General features: G+C 35.1%; 1 protein-coding gene across 2 annotated transcripts in view; it reads left to right on the plus strand.

The window, feature by feature from the left end:
- Ncam2 (neural cell adhesion molecule 2) overlaps window positions 1-26391 on the plus strand; it is a 431206-nt gene that overhangs the window by 233173 nt on the left and 171642 nt on the right. For both annotated transcript variants that reach the window (XM_052741042.1, XM_052741043.1), the window contains exons 2-5: window positions 8409-8483; window positions 11187-11393; window positions 12967-13110; window positions 20373-20510. In XM_052741042.1, the coding sequence (XP_052597002.1) occupies window positions 8409-8483; window positions 11187-11393; window positions 12967-13110; window positions 20373-20510 (564 nt within the window). The remainder of the gene's footprint in view (window positions 1-8408; window positions 8484-11186; window positions 11394-12966; window positions 13111-20372; window positions 20511-26391) is intronic.

The raw sequence follows: 26391 nt of genomic DNA on the forward strand, positions 1-26391 counted from the left end.
TTAATGTGCCACTTGCAGAGGCCTCGTTCCCGACATACTGCAGGTCGAGTGCACACTCCAGGAACCTACCAGTAGCTCAAACCAGCAGCTGCTGCTCATTTGAGAGAGACAATTAGGAACTGTTAGCTCTGTTTTAGAGTCTTTTCTCAGTTTTTAGGTGGAAACTCTTGCCACCACGTTGGACGCCATTTGGTACCAGAAGTGGGGATGCTCTGGGATGTTCTGCATGGCAAATGTGTTGCTGATTAGTCAATAAATAAAACACTGATTGGCCATTGGCTAGGCAGGAAGTGTAGGTGGGACAAGGAGGAGAATAAAGCTGGGAAGTGGAAGGCTGAGTCAGAGAGACACTGGCAGCCGCCACGATGAGAAACAGCATGAGAAGATTCCGGTAAGCCACGAGCCACATGGCAAGGTATAGACTTATAGAAATGGATTAATTTAAGATGTAAGAACAGTTAGCAAGAAGCCTGGTATGGCCATACAGTTTGTAAGCAATATAAGTCTCTGTGTTTACTTGGTTGGGTCTGAGAGGCTGTGGGACTGGCAGGTGAGAGAGATTTGTCCTGACTGTGGGCCAGGCAGGAAAACTTAAGCTACAGGTATTGCAGAAATCTGCAATTAATCACAATGCAGGATTGTTGAGCCCAGTACCAAAAGATACATATGGAAGACAGCTTTTGCCTCAGGGAACATTGGGGAAGAAGGGATTGAAAGGTTGTAAGAGCCAGAGGATCAGTGAGCTTTCTGTGAGATTGTCTTTCCTAGCAGTGTCAGAAGCTATACCCATAATGTCTGGAAATCATTCAAAGACTCACTCCTACACACACACACAAAAAACAAAAAACAAAAAACAAACAAACAAAAAAAAACACTACATGTAATACAGAATGCTAAGAGGGGTAGAAATAGTCTTCTTCAGCTACACTTATCTGTGGATATGAGGTTACATACACAATGCAATAAAGACCAGTGGAACAGTCTGAACTGGAACAGAATTGAAAGCATCCTCCCTGGGGATTACCTTTCATGGTACCAAAAGGCACACTACAAGGTTCCAAAAGAGGGGAACAACTAATAATCCCCAGCAGATAGGATGCCAATGAACCACAACAATGACCAGCATGGCACAGTGTCCATAAGTAAGGGTGCAGTAGAGGCCACCAAACCTGACTGTAACAAACATCTCTCTGATTGAACTTAAGGCCAATCAAAAGAGCTAAATCATGCTTGTACCAGGAAACCTAGTGAAGTACTTGGGGCTAGTGAAGTCACAGATCTTGGGGGAGAACCTATAACCCACATAATTGTTTACCTAATTCATCTATCTGTTTTGTTATGGGGTCTTGGTTTCACATCGTAGAGGATTGCTAGAATCCTTGTATCATAAATTAAGTTTGAAATTGTTTTGCATCTTGAATGAGAGCAATTACACAAGATTAGTATACAAGTTGTATATAAGATTGACTTGATGATAAGCCAGGAAAAGTACTGTCATCCTTATCTAGAAGAAACCTACTTGCATGGCTTCATCCTGAAATTCTGATCTCATAGATTGATATTTTTTTAAAGCTGCAGCTCTGGCTCAGGGGAACACCACAGAAGAAAATAAAAAAGATTGTAAAAGCCAGAGTTCCACAAAGTCTACTGTAAAAGAATCTCTCTTAGAAATGACTTTATAAACAACACCAGAAGAATGGCAATGTCAGAGGACATTTTAAGGTGGAGGGAGGGGATTTTATGATGTACAACCCCTAAATGAAAGATTACACACAACTAATTACTTCTAGTACAAGGAGAATCAAAATCCAAGTGAAAGTTCCAGTGCCCGAAAAGGGTCACATCTAATTGAATTGTTGGCCAAAGGGATCCTATGACAACCACAAACAACTCAAACTTATTGCTGTGGCTATTGGTTTCTCTCCACAAACTAATGTTAAAGGTCTTATTGCTGAGAAAACATTTGCATATCTCAATGAAACAGAGAAGTTGAGCTGGTGCCTACCTAGGGCCTTCACCTCTACTGACTAGCATTCATGGTAATAGAAGATACTCTTCATGATACATAGAGCAAGGTAATCACCAATCCAGCTACAAAACCTGTGATCAACAATGTTAACCTGCCTGTTGATACACTGGTTCAATGGTGGCACAAATGTGGTGGAACCAGCCAACCATTTTATGAATGGAATTAAGACCCACTCCATGAGAAAGAATCCAAGCCTGACATGTCGCAGGTGGCCAAGAAGCTGAGGTTAGATAGGTCATGGGCCTATGGGAAAACACAATATTCTGCTAAGGAACAAGGCAATAAAATGACTCTTAATTACATTTTGATGTACCTGTAGATCAGTGTATCACTCAATCATAATCAGAGATAATTCCTCTTGAAGTAGAAGGTATCTAATACAGAAACTCACAACTGCACAATGCGCAGAGAGTGAGAGACTCAGCCCTAAATAGAAGGCCTTCTTCAAAGCTTCAAGGCTCAGAGAACTCTGCAGAAGGGGAGGGGGAAAGATTTAAGATCCAAAGGGAAATGATGGCACTAAGGAATCTGTCTTCCAAACACAGCAGGACTGATGTACATATGAACTCACAGAGACTGAGGCAGAATGCATATGTCTGCTCAGGTTCAAGCAGGAGTGGGAATTCCCAAAACTTAGTGGGGGAAGTGGACTAGATCTCCCATCTCTAAGCAAAAAGCAATCTCCAATTTACAACTGCTTGCAAAGAAAAATTTAATTTTCTGTAATAGAGTCTATCTGGGTATAAAAACCACACTTAAAAGAGTAGGTCCCATATCAGTAGTAAATGGCCATCACAAAATGTACTCAATGATAGTTTTTAGATTTTTTTCTCATATTGCTATGTTTGGGCATTTTTTATCTTCTAGTCTTTCACATGTTTACTATGGCCTCTGACTTTGTGTTCTTATGAAAGTGTACATGTGTGTTTTTTGTGCTGTTTTTCTTATATTTTAATTGAACCATCCCCTTTTTTCTTTGTTTGTTTTCTAAGAGAAAAAGGGAGCATTAAATGGATGGGGAGTTTGGGGGGATATAATAGGAGATTGAGAAGGGGATTAGAATACATTGTATGAATTTCCAATAAAAATAAATAAAATGAAGTTTTGCTTAATTTTAATTTGGACAGAATAAACAATCTTGAAATTCCTGTTTTGAAAGAATATAGGTAGTCAGCTATATTTTTTAATCTTAATGTAATTATAAGTTAAAAACTGTCTTAAACTTATTTGTATTAGTTATAGGTATTTGTAAGAAATTTATAGACTTTTAATTGCATACAACTTAAGCTCACCTAGGTTCTCAATACTGCTACTTGTTGGAATTGCATCTTTTGTATGTCTTTTTTGAAAAGGAAATTAACCTAATGATCTTGATAAACATACATATTTTCTCAAATGCATCACTCCAAATAAACATGTTAAATTTATCATTTGTATTTTAAGACTATTTCTGGCTCTAAAGAGGCCTATAATAATGCCAAAAGTGAAACTATTTTACTGTTAATTTTTTAGAGATTGTTCATCCTAACAAATCATTTTACGGCTTATTTTTTTCTGTTATCTTTAACTATTAAACCATATATTGAAAGCAAGTACCTATCAAAATTTATGTATCCAATTTAGATTTCATAGCTAAAAAGTTTTATTTTATGATCGAATAAATATGATTTTATATAAATAAGTAGCATTTTAAAGGTTTCATGAAATATTTATAGACACCCCCCCCAAAAATGCCATTTGAATACATTTTAAGAAGTTAAGCATGTTTGTTTTGACAAAGAACAAGGATCTTTGATCTCTGTCTATCTTAGGAGGAAACATGGGTAGCTCTTGAAAGATCTGTGAGGGTGTCTTGCTTTTCTGTCTTCCAGAATCTTTCCCTGGGAACTTTCAATTCTGTAATGTGGTCATAGAGAAGTTGTCTCTTCCTGTTTTTGGCATGGAGACATGTCATTTAATGACGGCTCCCTGGATCCTACATGATGGGTCCTCACAGATGACTGCATTTGACACATTCGCATATGTAGGGTCCAGGAACTTCACAGCTGAAGCAGACCTGGGATTTTCTCCTTGGTCTCTAAGACTAATCGGAGTGTTTGCTTGTTGGGAAGACTTTCCAATGGTGTCTTCGAGTGTAATCACAATTTTTTGGTATCTTATGAACACCAAGGCAGCAATGCCCAGTAACTGATCACTGAATTTCAGGTCTCATGTGACACTTTTACACTTTCCACAGAATCAAACTTTGATTCAGAAAACTTTTCCTTTTGAGGATGAGGGATCCAAGTTGCTAAATTTCCTGAAAGCCCCAAATAGCCTGCTGCAAATTAGGAACAGATTTCCTTTTTTTCCTTGAATAACCTTTTCAAACTTGTCATAAGTAATGAATAAGTACCTTAATTGAACTTTCCTTTATTGTAATGATATTTACACTCCTGGAGCCCGGTTGGATCATTATCATCTTGAACGGTGGGTTGTTAATATGAGAGGACATGCACATTGGGCAGATGGTCATTAGGACTTAAGCCAATAGTTTTTCAGCATGCCCGCACTCTTTGTTTTTTCTGCAGGGGCATAGCACATAGTCAGGAGTAAGTAAATACTGTAAACTAAATTCAAGGTCTGAAAGTTACTGGTAAATCAGGACGATTCATCAAAAAATCTTTCTTGATTCTCCATACATTGCTATGGTTCAAATAGAGATGTGGATTGTAATTAATCTTGAGGGTCCTGGCACATGCTTTATCAGACATTGAATTATCAAACATTGAATTATCAGACATTGTCACATGTGGATGAATGACAAGAAGTACTACTCCTGGTATGATCATTAGGACCATGTTCCTTTATTGACAACCTGGATAAATGTAAAAACATGGAAATGTGGCAGGACTTTGTTGAGAAAGACAAAATATTTTAGCTAAGTTCCATTTTGTGTTGTTTTCTGTTTGCTACTTGACATGTGTACACAAACAAGTATAATCTAAGGTGTCACAGTATTATGTGCTTTCTTCTGCAGCTTCTGATTATCTTTGTAGATAGTTATGAAGACCTGATTATTTCTCTTGATATTTACGAGAAAAGTCTGGATGCAGTATCACATAGTCCATACTTCTATACTTTAATCAACCCTCATCACACCTCCCCACCCCCACAGAGCTTGTTTAAAGGCCTCTTTTTCTTTATAGCATTGGGATAAAAACTCACCATAGCTGAGAATAAAAGCAATTAAAGTGTGTTTTTATGATAATTCTATGGATCAGGGTGGTACAAGGTCTACATTAGTGGACTTCTTGTCCAGTCTATATCCACAAAGAGATCTGTCATTTGCAGATCACATCACAGTCATTGTTATCTAGGGATCTTAGACTACTCTAAGTGTAGCTTCAGGAGAGCTAGAAGAACTGGTCTGAGAATTCAACTCTTCGGGGCTTTCTTCCCCCTGACCAGAGTTTGAACCAGTCATTTCTGTTATTTTCTTTCAGGCCTTTGGTAACGGTTAGCATCATGTTATCCTTAGGCATCCCACAATAGCTTGCCTACCATTTCAAAGAGCAACGTGGACTGTGAAAGGGAGAGGGAAAGGAAACAAGAAAGAGTGCTCTGCTGTCAGGGTTCATGGTTCTTTTGTGGGAGAGAGAGAGAGAGAGAGAGAGAGAGAGAGAGAGAGAGAGAGAGAGAGTAAACTCTGAAAGCATCTAATCTTCCATTGTGTTAAAGTTCAGAGATTATAGACATAAACCAATTGTACCTTCTGACTGGCAGATCACCAATTGTTACCTGCATGAATCAGAGAGCACCTGCTGATATAGCTAGGCTCTTGTTTCCCGGAACAAAGAATTGGAGCAGTAACATATAGTGATAGAAATAGAGACAGTTTATTAAGAGAAAGAGTTTTACTCCCAGGAAGAAAAGTGGGCGAGACAGCTGCAAAGGTCTGAGCTCAAAAGTGCTGTGCCCTGGGAGGTGTTGGCCCTTCGTAAGTCATTCGCATGACACCACTTTCCCTCACATTTGCATATCATACATTTTTTCTTAGGTATATGCCACAGCCTGAGTAACCCTGGGTAGCAGAGGGACCAGGAACAGAGGGTAATGGTAGGCAAAAATACAAGACTCTGGGTTCACTTCAGGAATGAATTATTCCTATTTTCCCCTTGCTGTTTATGCATTGTTTAATCTAACTGCTAGAAATAGCAGGGCAAGCAGAGCTTGATCAAACAGTGTCTTGGAGCTCCTTTTCTGAGTCTTTTGGCACTCCCTCAACTTTTGTGGGCTTGTTTTGCCATGGAAGGCATCCCCTTTAGGCTCTATCTCCTGCCTGCATTTTCCACATTCAAGGGGCCACATCTGGGACAAGGGTTGCACCTCCTAAAGATCCGTAGAACATCTGGACTCCAATAGGTATGTTCTGTCAATTCCAGGTAGCTCTGCTGGGGATAGATTTCCAATCTGTATGCCAAATGGCTTTTTCATGCTAATCTTGACCCTCTCCCTACGCTTCTGTCCCTCTTCATTGAATTGGGCTAAACAGAACAAAACAAAATATCACCTAGAATCCATCTAATTCCATGGAGTTTCAGATTCAAAAGGAACCACAGTCTTTCATATCATCAGCCTCAAGAGGAGTGTTCAACACATAAGCCTATGTAGATTATTCCTCATACAATCCACAGTACATTCTGAATCCCATGTGACATTTAAATACATGCACAAATTATTTAATGCTTACCTTGTATTAATATGTCTGCCTTATTATTATCCATTTGTTTGGACAGAAAAAAAAATTGAAGTCTACTCTTCTAGCATGTTGAAATGCTTTGAGTATGTATTTCATTTCTTTAAACATTTCAGAACAGTTATGTTTGGGACCCAGTCTAAAATATGCATTTTTTAAAGTCATATTTCCATTTCTCCTATTTGTTGTTTGAGATATTATTCATTATATCTTAAAACACTCATTTTTTAAGGTCAGTTTATGATGTTATAGTGAAGAGAACCTCATCTATAAAAATACTGCCTATACTGTGTGTCTTCCAAGGGCATTTATGCTTACCACAATTGACTGTTAGCCCTTCCTGCTATTCTCCTTTGGCAAACATCTTCTTTGGATTTCTCCTGAGAACACATATCCACTACTGAAACCATGAGTCTCAACGTGACAGAATTGTTATGGATATAAGTGCTGTGCTCAGAGGAGGCAAGTTTCCCTGATGCCTCCATTTATCAGAGCACTAATAGTTTCTATTTTCTTCAGAAACAAGAGTAGATCTTACTCCAGTTCCATGCCATGTGTCTGTGGCACCACTGTACACAAGACTAACGGGCATTTTTTTTCTTGCAGTCTGTGCTCAGTAGAAGAGGGCTGTTGGTTACTCTGACCTACTTATTCCCAGTACAGGCTCATACAAGAACTTCAATATTTTCTCCATTTATCCCTTGTACCCACGTTACTTTATTGAATAAATGCATATCTATTTCTGAGGAAAGGAGATTGTGGTGACAGGATTTGGGTAATGACTTACTGTGTAGTCTTTCCCATCATTAGAAATAGGTCAGTCAATATCAATGAGAAAAACATTTTAATTATCTTGTAAAATTCGAGAATTTTCATTATTTTAACTTGACAACAAGTATTTAAGTTATGATTTTTGCCAAAAGTCTTATTGTTGGAAGGAATTTTTCTTTATGTATTACACCATATGGCTAAACAAATAAGACCCATCATATTGTTAGGGAAAAGGAAACTATGAAATTGATCAATTATATGTCCAATAGAATTATATTGAATAAATAAAATAGATAAATGCCACAGTCAGACTGGTGTGAAATTCTTGCTATTGTAGCATATAGAATTGCTGGAATATATTTATAAAACTTACATGTTTTTCCATAGTAAATGTAGTCAGACATTTCTGTCACTCCCACCAGTTCCCAAATAACCACTCAGATATATTACTTATAAATGTTGTGCTGATAGCTCAGGCTTGTTATTAGCTAACTCTTACATTTAAATTAATGCATATTTCTCATCTATGCTTTGCCATGTGGCTCACAGCTTGTTTCCTCATTTTTTATACATCCTCCTTCCTCAGCAACTGGCTGGGGTCTCCTCTGACTCTGCCCTTCTTCATTCCCGCATCCTCTGTGTCCAGCTGTCTTGCTTATACTTCCTGCCTGGCTACAGGCCTGTCAGCTTTTTATTAATCAATGAGAGTAATACATATTCTTAGTATACAGATAGATTATTCCACAGCAATTGAACAATGAAAAGTTAGCAAAAAAAAAAAGATTTTTGTGTGTCATTTGTGACTTACATCAATAACTAGAATTTGTGCTCAAAATCCCAATTAACTGTTACTCAAATATTTTTTTTCAGCTCTTCTTCAAGTGACAATTTCACTTAGCAAAGTAGAGCTTAGTGTGGGTGAATCTAAATTCTTCACATGTACAGGTATGTATTCAGATAATGGTCTTGTGCTTTTAGTGTTTATAAAGTACATTGAATAAATTTAAATAGTTAAAATTGATCTTGCTTAAAAATAGCATATTGTCACTTATTATATGAAAAATAATTCTAACGCCTGAAAGAAAGTTAAATGACAAAATAGTGTATATCTTTTTGGTATATAAATTGTAATCAAGTATAATTATTTAGTCACTAAAAGGTTTTTAAAAAAATTTTTGATGATTAATCAATGTATTACATGACATTTCTGCCAAAAATTATTCCATTTAATTAGAATTCTATTTTTTCAGACAGTTTTTGTGTACTTGATCGGAAAGTTTTAATTCACTATATTATAGAAATGTCAAATGAACATATTATCCACCTGCTTGTATTAATCATATCCACACTTATGAACATAAGCTATATATACGTGTGTGTGTGTGTGTGTGTGTGTGTGTGTGTGTGTGTGTGTATTCAAAACTATTCAGTTAATGCTAAAATAATGTAAGAGGCTATTTTTAGTATGTCTCTGTTTCTGATAACAGTCAAATAATGTAAGACAAGAATACCCTAAGTATTCCTGACGTAGATCAAGAAGGCTACAAGTATTCCTGATATAGATAATACAAAATTTGCTTAGCACATTTGTAGTATAGGATAGTGGTAGAGTGCTTACCTAATGCATGCAAAGCCCTGATTTAAATCTCCAGGATCACACAAAAAGGGGAAAAGTTGTCTTGACAATGCTATGGCTTATTTAAATTTTGACAAGGATTAAAAAAGTAGAATATTGTTCAACTACTATTCATAAACTATATTCAGAGAATATAGACATTAAATATTTGGATCTTATGATTAGAAAATATTAAAAAACAAAATTTTGTTTTTTATATGTTTACTTCCCTATGTATCTTAAATGACACATATGGTGATACACATTTTTTATACTAATAGACTATCAAAGGTGAATAATTTTTTGTTTAATATTTTTACTTATATCAGAGGAATTTTGGCCAAAGGATATTAGGTACTGTTTCTATATTTTACATGTTTTATACTTATACACTCTTTAGGTAAAAAAATTACATAAAATGGAAAGTTTAAATCTATTACAAAAATCAAATAAATTTTATTTTGTGTATTATTATTGCAATTTGGTATATATATTATAGCATTAAGTGATACAAAAACAAAAATAAACAAGTGAATATTTTGAAAATACTTCATTTAATAATGTATTGAGTTTCTTATGAGTAAGTATAGTAATGATAGAAACTATGCAAATCAGAGTTTGCATTATTTTTCCTACTCTGATAGTGAATACATGCAGAATACTTTAAATTCAGATACATTAAATATATGACTAACTGAAACTCTACACGTATACTTTCACTCTAAACTAGCCAGTGACCTATCACATTATTGATGGAAGACTGTTCCATATATAGTAAATACTTTGAATACACTTTCAGAAAAAAGAATAATTTTAATTATTTTAATCATGTGTCTAATACCCCAGCTCAGTTTCCATATGGAACATCTTACTGGAAATAATCACTCACTAGATATTATGAAAGAAATAGAATTGTGATTGCTTTGTGTAAATTTAGTGATACCTCTATGATGGTGAAATTTCTCTACCATAATGTTGGAAAGTGAAATATCTAAAATATTTTTATAATATTACATTACATTTAAAAACTGTGATATTTTGTATTATTCCAAGTTGAACTGATGTGCATTTATTGTTTATTCCTTGGACCTGTCTACAGTATTTTACAAAGAAAGATATTTTTCATAACACAAAAAAGAAGGAACTATTATCTTCACAGAGGACCTGTGGTTGTTAACTTTATGCATTTTCCCACTACTTTTGAGTGAATGCATTTAGATGAAATATCTTTGTTGACTGACAGAAAATGCAGCAAGCTTTAGTTTTATAAAGTGGTTCATGACCTAGATTCTGAATTGGAAACTTTAAATTAATGTTTACACTATAATTGGTTATAAATGCTAAGCAGGATAATACTATTTCTATTAATTCTAACTATAATATGATTAAATAGTTAATAATTTCAGATGAAGCTGAGAAAATAACTCATTTCAGTTGGAAAGATACATTAGGATTTCTTTTTTCTTAAATAGCAATATGCCTTTTCTGCACTGCTTGAACAAGTCGGAAAATTAACTCAAAATTTAGAAATACCAAAGGCCAAAGTTTGTTTTACAAAATATTTACGTGTTTGTGAGTTATTCTTTATTTGGGCCAATACTTCTGCTGTCTCTTGACCTTGGGAATGACAACAGAGCTTATGAAATCATGTTAACCTTTGTTTCTCTTTATAAATGTCTTAGGCAGGCTTATGTCTTCCTAAGGCAGTTTTAATATTTTGTGCAAAAAGAACCCATATATTATGACTTTGAAGAAGCTTCAATTCTCACAGCTTAAATTCTAGTAATGTATTTCAGATGAAATGTTTGAAGTTTGCTTACATGTACCAGACGGAATCCTTAATGTTGATTAAACAAAGATGAACATTTGTCTTAACATTTGTGTTTACTTTCAGTTTTGTACAATTTTCAGATTTCCAGTCTTCTATTGACATTCTTTTTCTAAATTGCTGAAATTGTTACATAATAGTAAATGTCACTGTGAAAACAAACACTCTAAATTGATTTTTCAAACTTTTTTTTCTGTCTCTGCAGCAATTGGTGAGCCTGAGAGTATAGATTGGTATAATCCTCAAGGAGAAAAGATCATTTCAACACAGAGGGTTATGTTACAGAAGGAAGGGGTCAGGTCACGACTAACCATCTATAATGCAAACATAGAAGATGCGGGTATCTATCGCTGCCAAGCAACGGATGCCAAAGGACAGACGCAAGAAGCTACAGTAGTTTTGGAAATTTACCGTAAGTTGTTCATTTGTGTTTCAGTTCGTCGAAACAGCAGTTTCATTTCAAAGGATTCAAACACAACAAAATATGCTTAAAAGTGAGAACTGTCCTCATAGAACCCACATCCAGTGACTGATGGAAGCTGATGCAAAACTCCATGGCCGAGCTCCAGGCTGAGCTCCAGGATTCAAATCAATGAGAGAGGAGTGATTCTGTGGGCAGGGGGACATCGAGATCATGATGGGAAAACGTGCAGAGATGACCAGCCACACTAGTGGAAACCCATGAACTGTGGACTAATAGCTGTGGAGCCCCCCATAGGACTAGACTAGGCCCTCTGGATACGGGAGATAGTTGTGTAGCTCAAACTGTTTTGGGGAGCACCAAGGCAGGGGATCAGGATGCATCCCTGGTTCATGGGCAGGCTTTTGGGAGCCCAGTGCCTAGGGTATGACACCTTGCACAGCCTTGGTGCAGGGTGGAGGGGCTTGGACCTGCCTCAGCTGAGTGTGCCGGCTCTGCTGACTCCCCATGGGAGATCTTGATTTGGAGAATGTGGGAATGGGTGGTGGGTAGGGGGGAAGGCTGGGTGGTAGGAAGAGGGAAGAGGGGGGATCTGTGGTTGATATGTAAAGTAAATAGAAAATTTTTTAATAAAAAATGAAAAAAAAAGTAAAACCTGGCACTCAATCATAAATTTGAGGGATATGGAGGCCCATATATCTTTAAATAGAAACACAAAATGTCTTGCTCTTTATAATTTTGTTTTTCATTGCTATAAAAATATGATATATTAAAATAAATCCAGACTTTTCCATAGAAAAGTCTTCATCTTTGGCTTTTTCTATCCCTGTCATATTAAAATTTTCTGGAAAAGATATTAAAAGGATATCACGTTTTGCCTGGTTCTCAAAATACAAAGACAATTAATTTGATAACTTATAGGCCTAATTTTTGAAAACATTTTTCATTACTTTTAAGTAATACATGAAAACCTTGGTGATTTAATTATTAAATTAAAAATGAAACAATTTTGCTCCAATAACAATTCCTATTATTTGTGAAAAACTCTATTGAACATAAATATCTGTGCTCATTCATTATGCCATGACACTTATTGATGTCTAATCAGTGTTGTTCTCAGTTTCTCTCTCTATTTCTCTGTCTCTCTGTCTGTCTCTATGTATAGATAGATAGATAGATAGATAGATAGATAGATAGATAGATAGATAGATAGATAGAGATAGATAGATAGATAGATAGATAGATAGATAGATAGATAGATATAGATATCTATACATGTAATAGAATTTCACGGAAAATAAATTAAAGGTGGAAAGAGAATTCAGAGTTGAAGTGGAAAGTTAATTTTCAGAATAGCAAACTTCACAGTCAAGAATGCTTAAGAGAATAAAGACAAAACTCTGTTCTTGGAGAACATTGGCAAGGTGGTAAGAACACAGATCACTATTTATAAAGTTTCTAAATATCTGAATTCTCACTACAATAATAATTAATAATAGATGACGATATGTCCAGTTAAGTAAGTGATAAATCTTTAACAAGTGGTTTTATTTTCTTGATGCAGAAAAACTCACCTTCAAAGAAGTGGTGTCCCCTCAAGAATTCAAGCAAGGGGAGGATGCAGAAGTGGTCTGTAGGGTTAGCAGTTCCCCGGCCCCAGCGGTCAGCTGGCTGTATCACAACGAGGAAGTCACCACCATTCCCGACAGTTAGTATTTTGGTAACTCCTTAAGTTATATGTTCTCAAAACATTTCAAGGTTTTCAAATATGAATGTTCTGTATTTGTAGGAGAAGAATCAGAGAGTTGGGCATGCTATTGTGTGTCAGTATTTCCAGCATTTGAAAGTCTGACACAGGAGAAGTGTGATCCCAAAGTCAGCCCGGGCCATAGAGTAAGAATCTGATTGTGGCACACAGATAAGCAAACAACAAAAAAGACGGCATTAATTTGATTTCAAGTTTCAAACAAGTATTCTGAGATTTAAAACCCAGTTTGAAGCTGCCGTCCTCTGGACTTTGGGCCAAATTCTGTACCTTTGTTGCTTTGAATAAGCTAGCAAAAGAAAGACATGTGGCCAGCCATGATGACATGTTCCTGTAATCACAACACTTGTCAGAAAGCTGTAGAATAGTCAGGAGTTGAAGGTCGTCTCAGCTTCATAAAATTTCCAAAGCCAGCCTAGAATACATGGGTACATGTAAAAAGAAAAATAAAACAGAAAACCAACAAGCAAGCAAGCAAACAAAACAAAACAAAAATCTCGAAAACAAACAAACATCCATACTCCGTAGATACTTTTTGTCTATGGTAGATTTGGCAGCAGAATGTTCAAGTGGTTTATTATAGAAAGGCAAAAGGAGTTACTACAAGTACTATTATGGAGAATTGTGTGCTTGTCATCTGTTACTACCAGATATTACTACGTTATTAAAAAATAAAAAAGCAAATGAAGTAGTAGATGGCGAAACATCCAGAATATACTCTTTATATTTCCAATACCATGAGAAAACTACATACAAGCAGAATATAATATCAGTGTGAAATCTGCCTTATATTCTATGGACGTTCTCTCAAAGAAAGTGGCATATTCTAAGTATTATGGAAATATAAGTATGGATAATTGACAGAAGAGAATATTTGTTCAAATTGTCATCATGATTTTGATTCAGACTGAGGTAAAATTCCAGAATATGACATTTGAAATTGAAAGTATAATTTACTTACATTATGCTACTTTACCATTGTGCGTCGGGACACTTTCAATTTGGTATATTTTTCAATGCACCTGCATTACATAGAGGTACAAATAATTGAATCTTTTAAAGTATTTTCCATGTTAGATGATTCCATTATGTGTTCTGAAGAGATAAAATTTACACAGCATAAAGTATAGAAAGTAGAATGTCTATTTTTAAGTACGTTTAGAGAATGTGTCATAATTATGTTTAATAGTCATTTTTTATTTTAAGATAATTTTTCCAAGCATAACATGTTCAGTACTTGTCAGTTAATGATAAACTTTCATTTTATATTCTAATTTAATAAAATATAATATTTAATTACTTCTTTTTTGTTATTTATGAATCCTTCAAGCTTTACACAAATTATGTGAGTACTTTATGCAATGTGTTTTCAGCATTCTGTCCCTCAATCTGAAAGGACAGGAAGTTTTCTTATAATATTTAAATGGAAGTTTCCTTATAATAGTTAAATGACAATGTCTACAGACTTACAGATTATCCAGTATTGGAGCTTGCATTTACATACAGGTTAGCATAAACCTTAATCACAAGAAGATCTAAAATGATTAACAGTTTTAAAATGTGACTTGGAGCAAAGCCTTAAAACACCCTCTGTTTAAGAAATGTAGGGATGATGCAGAGATGACAGTGCTGTAGCACAGCTGACGTGGTTTCCCAGCATCCAACAATGGAATATGCAAATCTGGAATCCCCATTGGATTTTTCTCCCACCCTTTGTCTTGAAACACTAAAAGGGCTTTTCCAGCTCCTGTGCTCTTAATGAAATATTCTATCGGCAGACAATGGGTCAATGCATCCATTTCAAGCAGTTTCTGTAGCCTGTAAATAATATATCAGGCATTCACAAATGTTTGCTATATAAATAAATTGAGCATGTTGCTAGATATGTTGTTCTCAATCATAGTATTTATTTTTTAATGTTTTGTGTTTTACTCTGTTTTTAAAGATGAGAACGTTTTACCATAATTATACATATTCAGCTTATGCCTAGAAAAAATAATATCTACAAACCAGATATCAGTAGATTTAAAATTGGAACATTACAGAGTTTTATAGCATTCAATTAAAATAAAATAATTAATGATAATTGTGCAGCTCAAACTTTTCTAACCTAGGAACATTAGAAGCAGGTTCAAAACATTTAATATTTGAACAATTTGATTATTTATGTAGATTTTTGTATTGCATCTAGCATGTTCTGTCTTTTTCAGCTAGTGTAACAAAATTGGATTTACAGCCAAAAAATGTGTATAAAGATTTTAAATTAAGTAGATGATCTGGGAGTATTCTTTGATAATGTTTCATTGGTTACTGAATTGGCAGTCAAGGCCAGATGTTGAAGGCTTCAGAAAGTTTGTCTCATTTGCTTCCGATAAGAACTGTCTGTCAGATATCTAACATGAGATTCCAAGAGAATGATGTAAGTAGGCTTTTCCTTTGTTTCTCTAAAGGAGACCCATCTGCTAAAGAGCACAGGCAGCTCCTATGAAGTAGGATTTCCCTATTTTTAGTGGTCACTCACACAGATATACAGACACTCCTCAACATGCCCTAATTTGAAATGTGTCTCATCACGTTTGTAAACACTTCAGTTAGAATCTAAATAAAGTGCTCTTTGGTATCAGAATTACAGAAAAAATATTATTCAATAAAAATGTATATAATTATCTTACAATATAAAAGATTGAATGTTGATTCATTGTTAGAAGACAATTTCATTGTCTTCAAAATATTGATAGTCTACAGGAATATGTAAACAGATAATCATTGAAAGCAAGGTGCACTGAAATCTATGAAAGGTAACTTGCAAAGTTCTCGTGTTAAATAGATAGGATGCTCAAGAGAGTTGGTGTTAAGGTGGATCTCAAAGATGTCTGTCAGTGGAAAAATGTCACTTTGCACCAACATAGATATGTCTCCTCATGTGAGGACTTTCCATGACAGAAAACCTCTCATGCAATGGCCTGATAATAAAAGGAAGCACAATAACATCCCAAGGAACTGTTGTATGACACTATTCCTGCAAAATCATGAAGATATTTCTACATATACCATGTAGGTAAACAACAGCAGACAAAAGGAAGGATCTGGTGGAAGTGAATTTTGTGAACCAAGAGGATTTATTGGGGTTACTTATCTGTGGATGAAAAGTTACTTACAGGAGCAGAAGTGAGTCAAATATATATGCATCATCAGAAGTCCCTCCCAGCACAAATTTCAAGCATCCAACAGGTTAAACAGTGCCTCTTCCATATAGATATCTAGTCTGAGGCAATCTTTCAACAATTCTTATTGATTATGTAGGCTGTGGGAGAGAAAATCGTAGTGACTAATGTCAGTTCCAGGAACTTCCTGATGTTTTTGATTTGTTTACTTTCTGATCTTAGGGGATTTTGCTGTAACATGGAAAGTTTCACCATCCTTTAGAACAGCTGAGTCCTAAGGAGTTTGCCTCCAAAATAGATATTTTATAGAAGAGAAGTGCTAATTGCTACCCAGCAGGAACCTAAAATCAGTTCAGTCTAACTTGAACTTTAATATACATGCAAACTGAATGCTTATGCAAGTGATCCAGACTTGTTACCCAATGATTGAGGAACACAGAAAGAAAGACTATCAAGGTCAACATCATTTTGACATTTCTATTAAAGGTCATGAAAAATTTTTAGATGACATATCACTGAAGTATTTCAATAAAGGCACTGACATGATCTAATATATATGATCTAATATATATTTAAAAGCATGTTTCTATTTCATCAAATTGAATAACTTGGATGAAGTTCAAGGCAAAACTCCAAACACTGGGGGTTGTTCAGTTGTTCCTTAGGGAATAACTTCTGAGAGAGAAGACTTAACACTAAGTGATGATTAATGATAGGGTGATATCACATAGACTTTTGTTGTTAATGTAGACACAAGGAAATGGAGATATGAAGGATGGTTTAGTATATGCCTGACATAAAGTGTTCTATGACTTGTGAGTCTGCCCTGAGTTCCATGTAAATATATTAAACAGAATTGCATGCATTCTGTGATTGGTATACTTACAACACTTCTAAGTTGTGGTCCGAAATGAATAGGGATAATGGAGCCTGGAAGAAATCTTTCAGTTATTAAAATGTAACTTTTGATTCATGTCATAGTAGAAGAGAAAAAGTATGGCATTATGTACAATAAAGAAAAAAAGAGAAAAAAGACTGAGAAGTTGAAAATCAAAAGTTAAAAGTGATGTATATTATTTATTGATTGTTATCTAATTTATATTTTTTGTAATTTTGATTATTAAAATTGAAATTATTTGCAACTGATAATAAGAGTCTTAAGCATTTTCAGACTCATTGCTACCTGTGATTTCTTGAAGCAGTCTGTTTTAGGATATTCGTGTCAGTGATGTATGTTATTTTTTTAGCTTGCCAACAGCTACAATCTTTATATACATATTGGAATTTTACATACCCTTTCTACAGAGATTGTTTTTACTATGGACAGTTTTATAGACATAAACATAAAATAGCATGCATTTATGAAATTATACTTTTACAATTTGGATGTTTTCTAATCCATTATAGAAAGTAATTAATTAAAAGATAATTTGAAAGAGACATTTTCCTAATCAGAAAAATAAAATACTGATCAAATTTTCTCAAAAGTATATTATATGTCTATAACTATGTTTTCATTTTCAATTAAAACATCACCTTCTCTATTAAAACAGAGTTCCTTTTTTACTATTTTTCTTAGACCTAGTAAAGTAATGTAATTTAAGGACTTGACATATATAGGGTATACATGTTTTTTGAAGCTGGAAAACACAATAAAATCAACATGATGTGATTGGGAGTATTCTCCTCTCCCTGAATGTTCTTAAACATAATTATTTCTTTAAAAATTATTTGATTAAAATATAATTACAATATTCCCCCTCCTCCCTCTAACCCATTTCATATCCCCTCACTTGCTCACAAATCATGCTCTTTTTAATTATTAATTACTATTACTGTTGCATGTTGTATAAATATTTGTAAATAAATATACAAACACAACCTGCTGAGTCTGTTTAATATATATGTTTTTTGGGAATGAAAACTTTATATTGGATAATCAAATAGGGGGCTCATCTCAGGGGAAAGCCAATTCCCCTCACTTAGTGGTTGTTAATTGTCTGTAGCTTTTAATCTTGGATTGGGACCCTGTGAGAGTTCCTGAATCCGTGATGGCACATTAACTAGTGCTGCCATGGTTCCCATCTTAAAAATAATTATATCCTGTTCTAGTGTCCAACCACAAAATTTGAAAGAATATATTTGAATTGACGCTGGATCCTCATGAGTCTTCAGAAATTCCAAGTCATTCCAGAAGTTTGGAGACTTGTACTTTACATGTCCCCTTTCCCCAACCTAGTTTTCTATGGTGAAGAAATTTCGTGTTTTCTTTTTCACTTAACTGGGGAAGCCTCTGCAAGAATGTTTTGGTTGTCTTAGGTTAAAACAAAAGAAATAAGCATAATGGAAAATTTTATATATTCTTTATATATAAACACACACCTGAAAATAACGTCTCTATCCTCATAATTTGTACTCTTTCTGAGGCAGCCACTTAATCTACACGTTTCCATCTCAAATAAGTATCTACTTTGTAACACTGACCACTTGCTTGCCTGTTTTAATAACTTACTGCTTGAGCAATAATATTTCAGTTATTTCTACTCTAAACAACTCTCCATATCATTAAAAAGTGATGGCAATTTATATAACACCTGCATTTGAATAGGTGTGGATAATAATAGTTTTTCTTTTTTTCCCCTACCACCACAACATCTACTTTTTAGCATGGATGTACTTCAGGACTCCCAGGTGACAACCTTTTCCTTTATTTTTCACAAATGTCTTCTGTGATTTCCAGGCATCTCTATTAAACCAGAAGATAGATAAAAATCAATAAACTTGACCCAGACAAGAAAAAGTAGCATCTAGACAATAAATGTTGTAGGGACTTTCTTCTCTTTATTGGTAGAAATTCTGTTTGATGCACATATTCAAAATTAGTAAAGATTATATCTACTTTAATAACCAACATATTAAATACTATACCTATTCAAAACTTGATGTTCAGTGCTATTATGGATTCATTAACGAATGAAACATAAGATATTTACTGTGCAAGATGAAATTCTGAAACAAAAATAATATTTTATTTAAAATCCTTAGCACAGTAGAACTAGACATGAGAGCATCATTTACATAATAAGGAAAGCCTTGATATTACAATTTTTTTTGATAATGATTTTAAATAAGGGTGATGCCTAAGCATCTGAGATAATTATACATACCACTGCATAGCACTTCTGGTCCTGGAATGATGCTCAGTGATTAAGAGTAATTATTGCAGAATACCCAGGTTCAATTCCTACCACCCACAGGGTGGCTCACAATCATCTGTAACCCAGTTTCACAGGATGCAAAGGGCATGCACCTTGTACACATATATGGAGGCAGGCAAAACTTTCATATTCACCAAGTAAAATAATTAAAAGAAAACAAATATAAGTTTTAACACTCAATAATGCAAATAACACGTTTCTTTTCAGCCTACCTTTGTGCATATATGAACAGACAAAATTGAATTTTGAAATAAAAATTAATGCTTGTATCTGATTATTCATAAAGAAGATTAATTTGTAATTTGCAAAACAGTACTGAAATAAATTCAAGTCATAACCATTTTTATATCCTTTATGTGGTTTGAACATTAGCACATCACTTGGCTGCCTTTTCTGGTTATAGAAAAATTGGCAGTTTAATTATTCTTGGGGAAGGATGTTCAATAAATTTTCTAACTATTTTCTATAGCCAAGTGACTGTTTGCACTTAAAAGTTGTCCGATCAGCAATATCGAAACTCCTTGCATTGTTCTTTTGTGTATCGTTTCTGCATTCAGAGCACCAAGGATAAAAATAATAGCCTGACCATTTTATGTGGATATAAAGTCTTGAATGTATTTTAAGCAGGGGGATATAACAAGGCAGAGGTAGAGTGGAAACTTGAAGTTGTGAAATTACATTTTACTTTCAAATTTGAATTTTTGGTTGATGAAAAGTTGGATGGTGTCAGAAAAGTGCTGTAGTTTAACTCTTAGGAAGTCGGAATACTCTGGACTCAGCCTCAGTAACTGATGTCATTTCCTCTCTTTTGCTTGTTTTTCAGATCGGTTTGCTGTGCTTGCAAACAATAACTTGCAGATTCTCAACATCAATAAAAGTGATGAAGGTATATACAGATGTGAAGGAAGAGTAGAGGCTAGGGGAGAGATTGATTTCCGGGATATCATTGTTATTGTTAATGGTAAGCTAAAAATTGTTTCTGCACATTCTGTTGTATATTTCAGCACTGTTTGTTAGAAGGGAAACTATAAAATCAACAATAGATACATCCCTAGTCAACATTCTCTATTCCTGTAAGAATCCGCAGATTTTATTAATGGCATTAGTTGTATTACATTTCAACTCTAGACCCACTCTTACATGCCCTTACTTTTCAGTATGTTACTCTTGATTTTTATTGGGCATGTAGCTAAAAGAACACAACACTGGAACATAATGACGTCTCTTATTAGATCGATACTTAAATTTCTATGATGTATGTGTCACTTAATTTTTCATTATTTGCATTTCCCCAATTTTAATAATTAAGTTAATACTGTTACTTTTTAGTGAATAATATTCATTTAAATCTTCAAATTCCTCACATGAATTCCTCACTAAAAGTAGAATCTTATATTCTGTTTTCTTATTCTTATGTATTAAAGTATACATGAAGGTAAATATGTGGAAATCTTGCTGGCCACAAAAACGGTCATGCAAATGACACCCTTTTGTCTGTGTCTGATTGATCACCCCGAAGCCCTTTCTTACACAGACTTAGCTAACTCATCTTATTTGGGTGAACAATGCTAACTAACAATGTTTTCTCTTTACGGTCACAAACTCTCATACTTTCAAGTAATTGGAATGTCTTTTCTGTAAAATAAGTGTTCACAAATTCCAGTATTGATTGCTTCTGCTTGTGGTGGTGAAGTTGGATCATGTCAAGGAGACACATTGACCAATGGCATCAGATAACTGTGATTTTCTCTTACATGGTCTTTGACTTAGCTGGGAAATTCATTCTAGTCCAATCTTATTGACTCTTCTTCCTTTCATTGGTGTCTTCTAAACCTCGAGCTTCTCAGAAAGATTTCCCTGGGCATGTCTCTGTTACAGTACTCTGAGTGTTCCTGGCTCTCATAGATTTTTCAATAGAAACTTTGTGACTTCAAAAAAGTAAATAAATGAATAAGCAAATAAACAAATAAATAAATACTTTCTCACGTATTATCTTCTCTTCCTTAAATTACAAATTTTGCTCTTGATGTATAACTATTTTCCAATTAATACTCTAGTCTTTCTCATTTACTTGTCACTAACTTTCCCCTTACTATTCTGGCCTTTATTAGTTTCTTCATGACACAAATATGTATTTCATCAATCTGTGGGCCATATTGAAAAAATGAAAATAAATTCATAGCTTATATGCAGATGTAGAGACATAATTCTTATGAAATAAAATATATATCTGAGAAATGAAATTTATAATTTGTTTTTTCACATCAAGTCATGAAAATGAAATACCAAGTATTTGTTTCTTCATCTCACAATTCGTTTTGACTTCTATCCAGTTGGAAATTATTTTACTGGGGTTTCTAGACAGTTTATCCCTTTTTCCAAGGTAGTGATTATTTATTATAAAGTTTATCACCTTATGCATTTTTTTACAATCAAACTTCACAAGTTTTACTTTAGTTTCAAAATTGCTCTTTTTTGTATGAATTAATTGAATAGCTATATACATGAATTTTTGTTTCATCCTATGTTATATTTGGACTTAGATCTAAGGTCACATCATATTTGCTAAGACACTTAAACTTTTATCTCACACTGAATTTTAAGCAAATGTATTACCATCCACTATTGTTTTCAAGATGTAAGGATACCAAAAGAGTTGTAATACATAATCACAGAGGGATTTTTAAATTATAAGTGCCACCAATATAGCTGGAATGAGAATGATCCCTTGCTATTCATAAGAAATCTAATAATGAAAAAGTGTGATTTCTTAGAATTTGGAGAGAAGAAGGAGGTTGCAGACAAAAGCATCATCATAAAGAAACAGTAAAAACTGACCATGAGTATGAACACAGCAAAACATCTGTGAGTAGAATACACTATTTCGGGGAGCATAGACATAATGGAGGTATTGGATGGGTTAGGGATTGATTTGGTTAGATATGGCTGGAAACAGAAGCAGGCCATGAAGGATTCTGGGTATGTCCTTAAAACTCATACTGCTTTCTATGAGGTAATTATGTATTCTTTGAGGAGGAAGTATTAGGGAAGGGTAGAAAGCTCTCAGTAGGAATGAGGTAGGGAACTGCAGCCAGTAATTGGAACCCATACTAATGGAGAAGAAAATGAATGTGAAAGGCTATAATTAAGCATTACATGATCAAAGATGTCATATTGCACTTGACAACAATGAAGGTTCATTTCCAGATGCCTAGTCTTCTTGGTTTCCAGTACAGCACAAGCTAACAGAGTCTAATAAGGTGTGAATTTAAATATTTCTGCTCAATTTGGCAATTGTACACTTACAAGACTCATTAAAGGGAATAGTATCATTTAAGTAGCTTAGACTGAATTAATAATTCACGTATAAATGTGCATGTACATTCATTGAAGAGGAGACGTAGTGGTTGCATTCCTTTTATGATTATACCTTGCTTAACTCTTGAATAGCCTGCCAGATAATTAAAAATACATCAATATAAATGTATTGAATAAGATAACAAGCTTTTCTGTAAAGTCTTTAAGATTTGAAACCAGATAATTATAGTATGCATATACAGAAACATATACACAAATCATGTATATGCTCTTTAAAATGAAGCCAGTGTTACTTCCCTTGCTTTCATCTAAATAATTCTGTCCTGTCTGATTTTCAGCTCCCCACTACTACTCTGAAAATGTCCTTAGATATTAAAAAACAGGGGGTATAAATTTAAACTTTAAAGTCAGTACAGGGTTATTCCTATAGAAATGACACACCTTCTTTCCTAAGTCTTTTGTAAATTTATGAAAATGACCCACTAACCACAGATTCAAGTTTGGTGTAATGGAAAAAGGAACAATTGAGGTTGGATGAAAATTATCTAGAAATAGAACTTTAAGGCAATTATGTTACTATTTTTCAAATGCCACAATCAACAGTAGATGATCGTGGCTAGATATATTTGTGAAAGTGAGTGTCCAGTGGTAGTGTGAAGTTTTCGTCAATGATCCTTGCGCTGTGATCTCTGCATTTCTACCTGTACCAACTGATTTCTGTAGGGCAAGAAAATGAGGAACAGTACTTTCTGTTACAATAAATTAAACTTCACCATTTTCTTTGTAGCTTTTATGAAATGTCATAAAATCCTAGGCATCAATAAATAGAAAAGACAGTAGATAGCCTAATATATGTGTCAATGTTATAACTGAATCAACCATGATGACAGCTGGCAAATATTATAATTTATGAGATAACTTTTAATAATAGTGTGTGAAATGCCATATACAATTTAAGCCAAGTTCAGGAAAAGTGAAACCTTTGCTTTGCTAGGATACTTGATGCTGGTCAGCTGGAGCTGAAGAAACTAGCACCATTGCGCTAAATCTTCATGGTTGTACTTCCTGAGAGCATACTAAAGCTGTGTTTGAGAGCAGCTAAGGTTGTATGTTTGTTTGTTTTTGGTTTTTTTGAGACAGGGTTTCTCTTTGTAGTTTTGGTGCCTGTCCCAGATCTCGCTCTGTAGCCCAGGCTGGCCTCGAACTCACAGAGATCCGCCTGCCCCTGCCTCCCAAGTGCTGGGATGACAGGGGTGTGCCACCACCGCCCAGTACCTCGTCCTGGCTGCTGAACATGGTAATAGTCACCTAGATAGCACTGGTGTTGAAGTCATGAAGGGATCATGGGGAAAAACTGAGACTTGACCCTGTGAGAGGCCAGCTGAGGCCATTGATGAAGATTAAGCCCTGATGGCAGCTGAAGACACTGGATTGAAGGGGTCATGCATAGAATTTGAGGTCTGGCACCATGAAAAGAGTCTCAGAGAGACTACCGGAGAAAGTGCAAACAAGTTACAGAAGAAGACCACACGTTTTGGAGATGCCAATATAATAGGATGGACAACAAGAATAGCAGCAGCTGTGGAGTGGAGCCAGCCGGAGCCTAGAAGATAAATTGTGTGTGCTGCAGTGGGCAGAGATGTAGAAATGATCCCAGCCTTTTGGAGGAGCTCTGAAGATTGTGAGTGAATCCCAGAAGATTAGACACTGGGTTACTTTGGTTGTTGGAGTTTGATTTTGCTTTGTGTATTTTGTGACTGCACCCTGGTTCTTCCCTCTACAAGTATAAAGTGTTTAATTTATTTTTGATTTCATAGGATCCCACAATTGAGAGACTTGAATTTTAAATATGTGTGGATCCCCTGGCAATGGGACCAGGACTTATCCTGGGTACACAAACTGGCCTTTTGGAGCCCATTCCCTGTAGTGCAATGCCTTACTCAGGGGAGGGAACAGAAGCTTGGTTCGGCCCCAGTTTGGTATGCCAGCCTGTGTTGACTACCCAAGGGAGGCTTTACCCCCTATGAAAAATTAGGATTTTAAGGAGACTGAAGTTTTAAAGATGTGGGAATTTTAAAATTTGGAATATTTTATATTGTGATATTAATGCAAGATTGTGGCATTTAATAAGAAAGGAAAGGTTGTGACTTAATAGCAATGTGCATTTGTGTCAAGGTAAAAAGGGATCAGTTGTGCTGACAATTTTATGTCAACTTGAAATGAGGTAGAGTCACTGGAAAGAAGACAATCTCAATTAAGAAAATCCCTCCATAAATCCAACTGTAGGATATTTTCTTAATTGGTGATTGATGGTGAAGGGGCCACTTTCTGTTTCTAGATCCCATAAGTAAGCAGGCTGAACAGGCCATGGAGAGCAAGCCAGTAAGCAGCAGTCCTTCATAGCCTCTGTATCAGCTCCTGCTTCTGGGTTCCTACCCTACTTGAGTTCCCCTCCTGACTTCCTTTTGTGATAGACTGCAGAGTGTAAGTTTAAGCCAAGCAAACCTTTTCCTCCCCAACTTGCTTTTGGTCATGGTGTTTCATCTAGTTAGGACTTCCTCTTGCAATATAATGTTGTTAGTCTCTGACAAGAAGGCAGCATTTTCTCACCTCTGAATCAAGTGTCCCATCTGAGTTCCCCTAATTTACAGATGTATTCCACTGGTCAAGTAGGGACCAGCTCATGTTGTTGTTGTTGGTGGTGGTGGTGGTGGTGTTATAATATATTAAGATGGTAAAATACAACCTGGGACCTGTCATTTATTGTTTATTGGAAAACAGACCACAGCAATAGGGAAAAAAAGAAAACAAAACAAAAAAGAGAAGAAAAAGAAAGTGTCACAAGACATAACAATATTTTTTAACCATTTCTATTAATAAATAGGGGAAAAGATAACAATCAAAGTGTGATCTAACAGTATATTAATAAAATACATCAGGGAATCGATCTTAGAGTTATCTGAAGAGACACTCATGTATTCTGTTCCTCAAATGTGCTGAAGCAAATGGTGACTTGGCAAATAGCTTCAAGACCAATCATTCTAAAAGGCACCTATGGCTGGAATCCCTTTTAAAAAATTGTTGTTGCTTGATGTTGTCTTGTTTAATAAAAGAATAATTATCTAACACATGTGTATTTATAATAGTGAAAATACCTAAGCAGAGGGAAGTCACATTAAATTAAAACAAATGTCCTCAGTCTTGCACAGTGTTTATTCCCTATACTAGTTTGTCTTTTTACAATTATTTTTCACTTTATGTGTTACTCTCTGCTGTGGACTCTGCTCCCTGCTCCTCATACCATGTCTTTCCTTCTCTTTTTACTCTTTGTCTGTCTTCATCCTACTGCCCATCCCCCACTCTCTTCAGCTGCCTTCTCCCCCTCCTAATCTCTTTCTTTTGTTTCTCTCTTTCTTTCCTCCCCTTCCTCCAACTTCTACTTTTCTGTCCCCCCCCTCTGTTTTTCTTTTTCTTTTAAGACTAAGCCAATTTCCATTTCCCCTCTAGTATTTAGTCCATCCTTT

Source organism: Peromyscus californicus, unplaced genomic scaffold (assembly GCF_007827085.1).
Source record: "Peromyscus californicus insignis strain IS unplaced genomic scaffold, ASM782708v3 Scaffold_16__1_contigs__length_79575227, whole genome shotgun sequence".
In the NCBI taxonomy this organism is placed as follows: domain Eukaryota; kingdom Metazoa; phylum Chordata; class Mammalia; order Rodentia; family Cricetidae; genus Peromyscus; species Peromyscus californicus.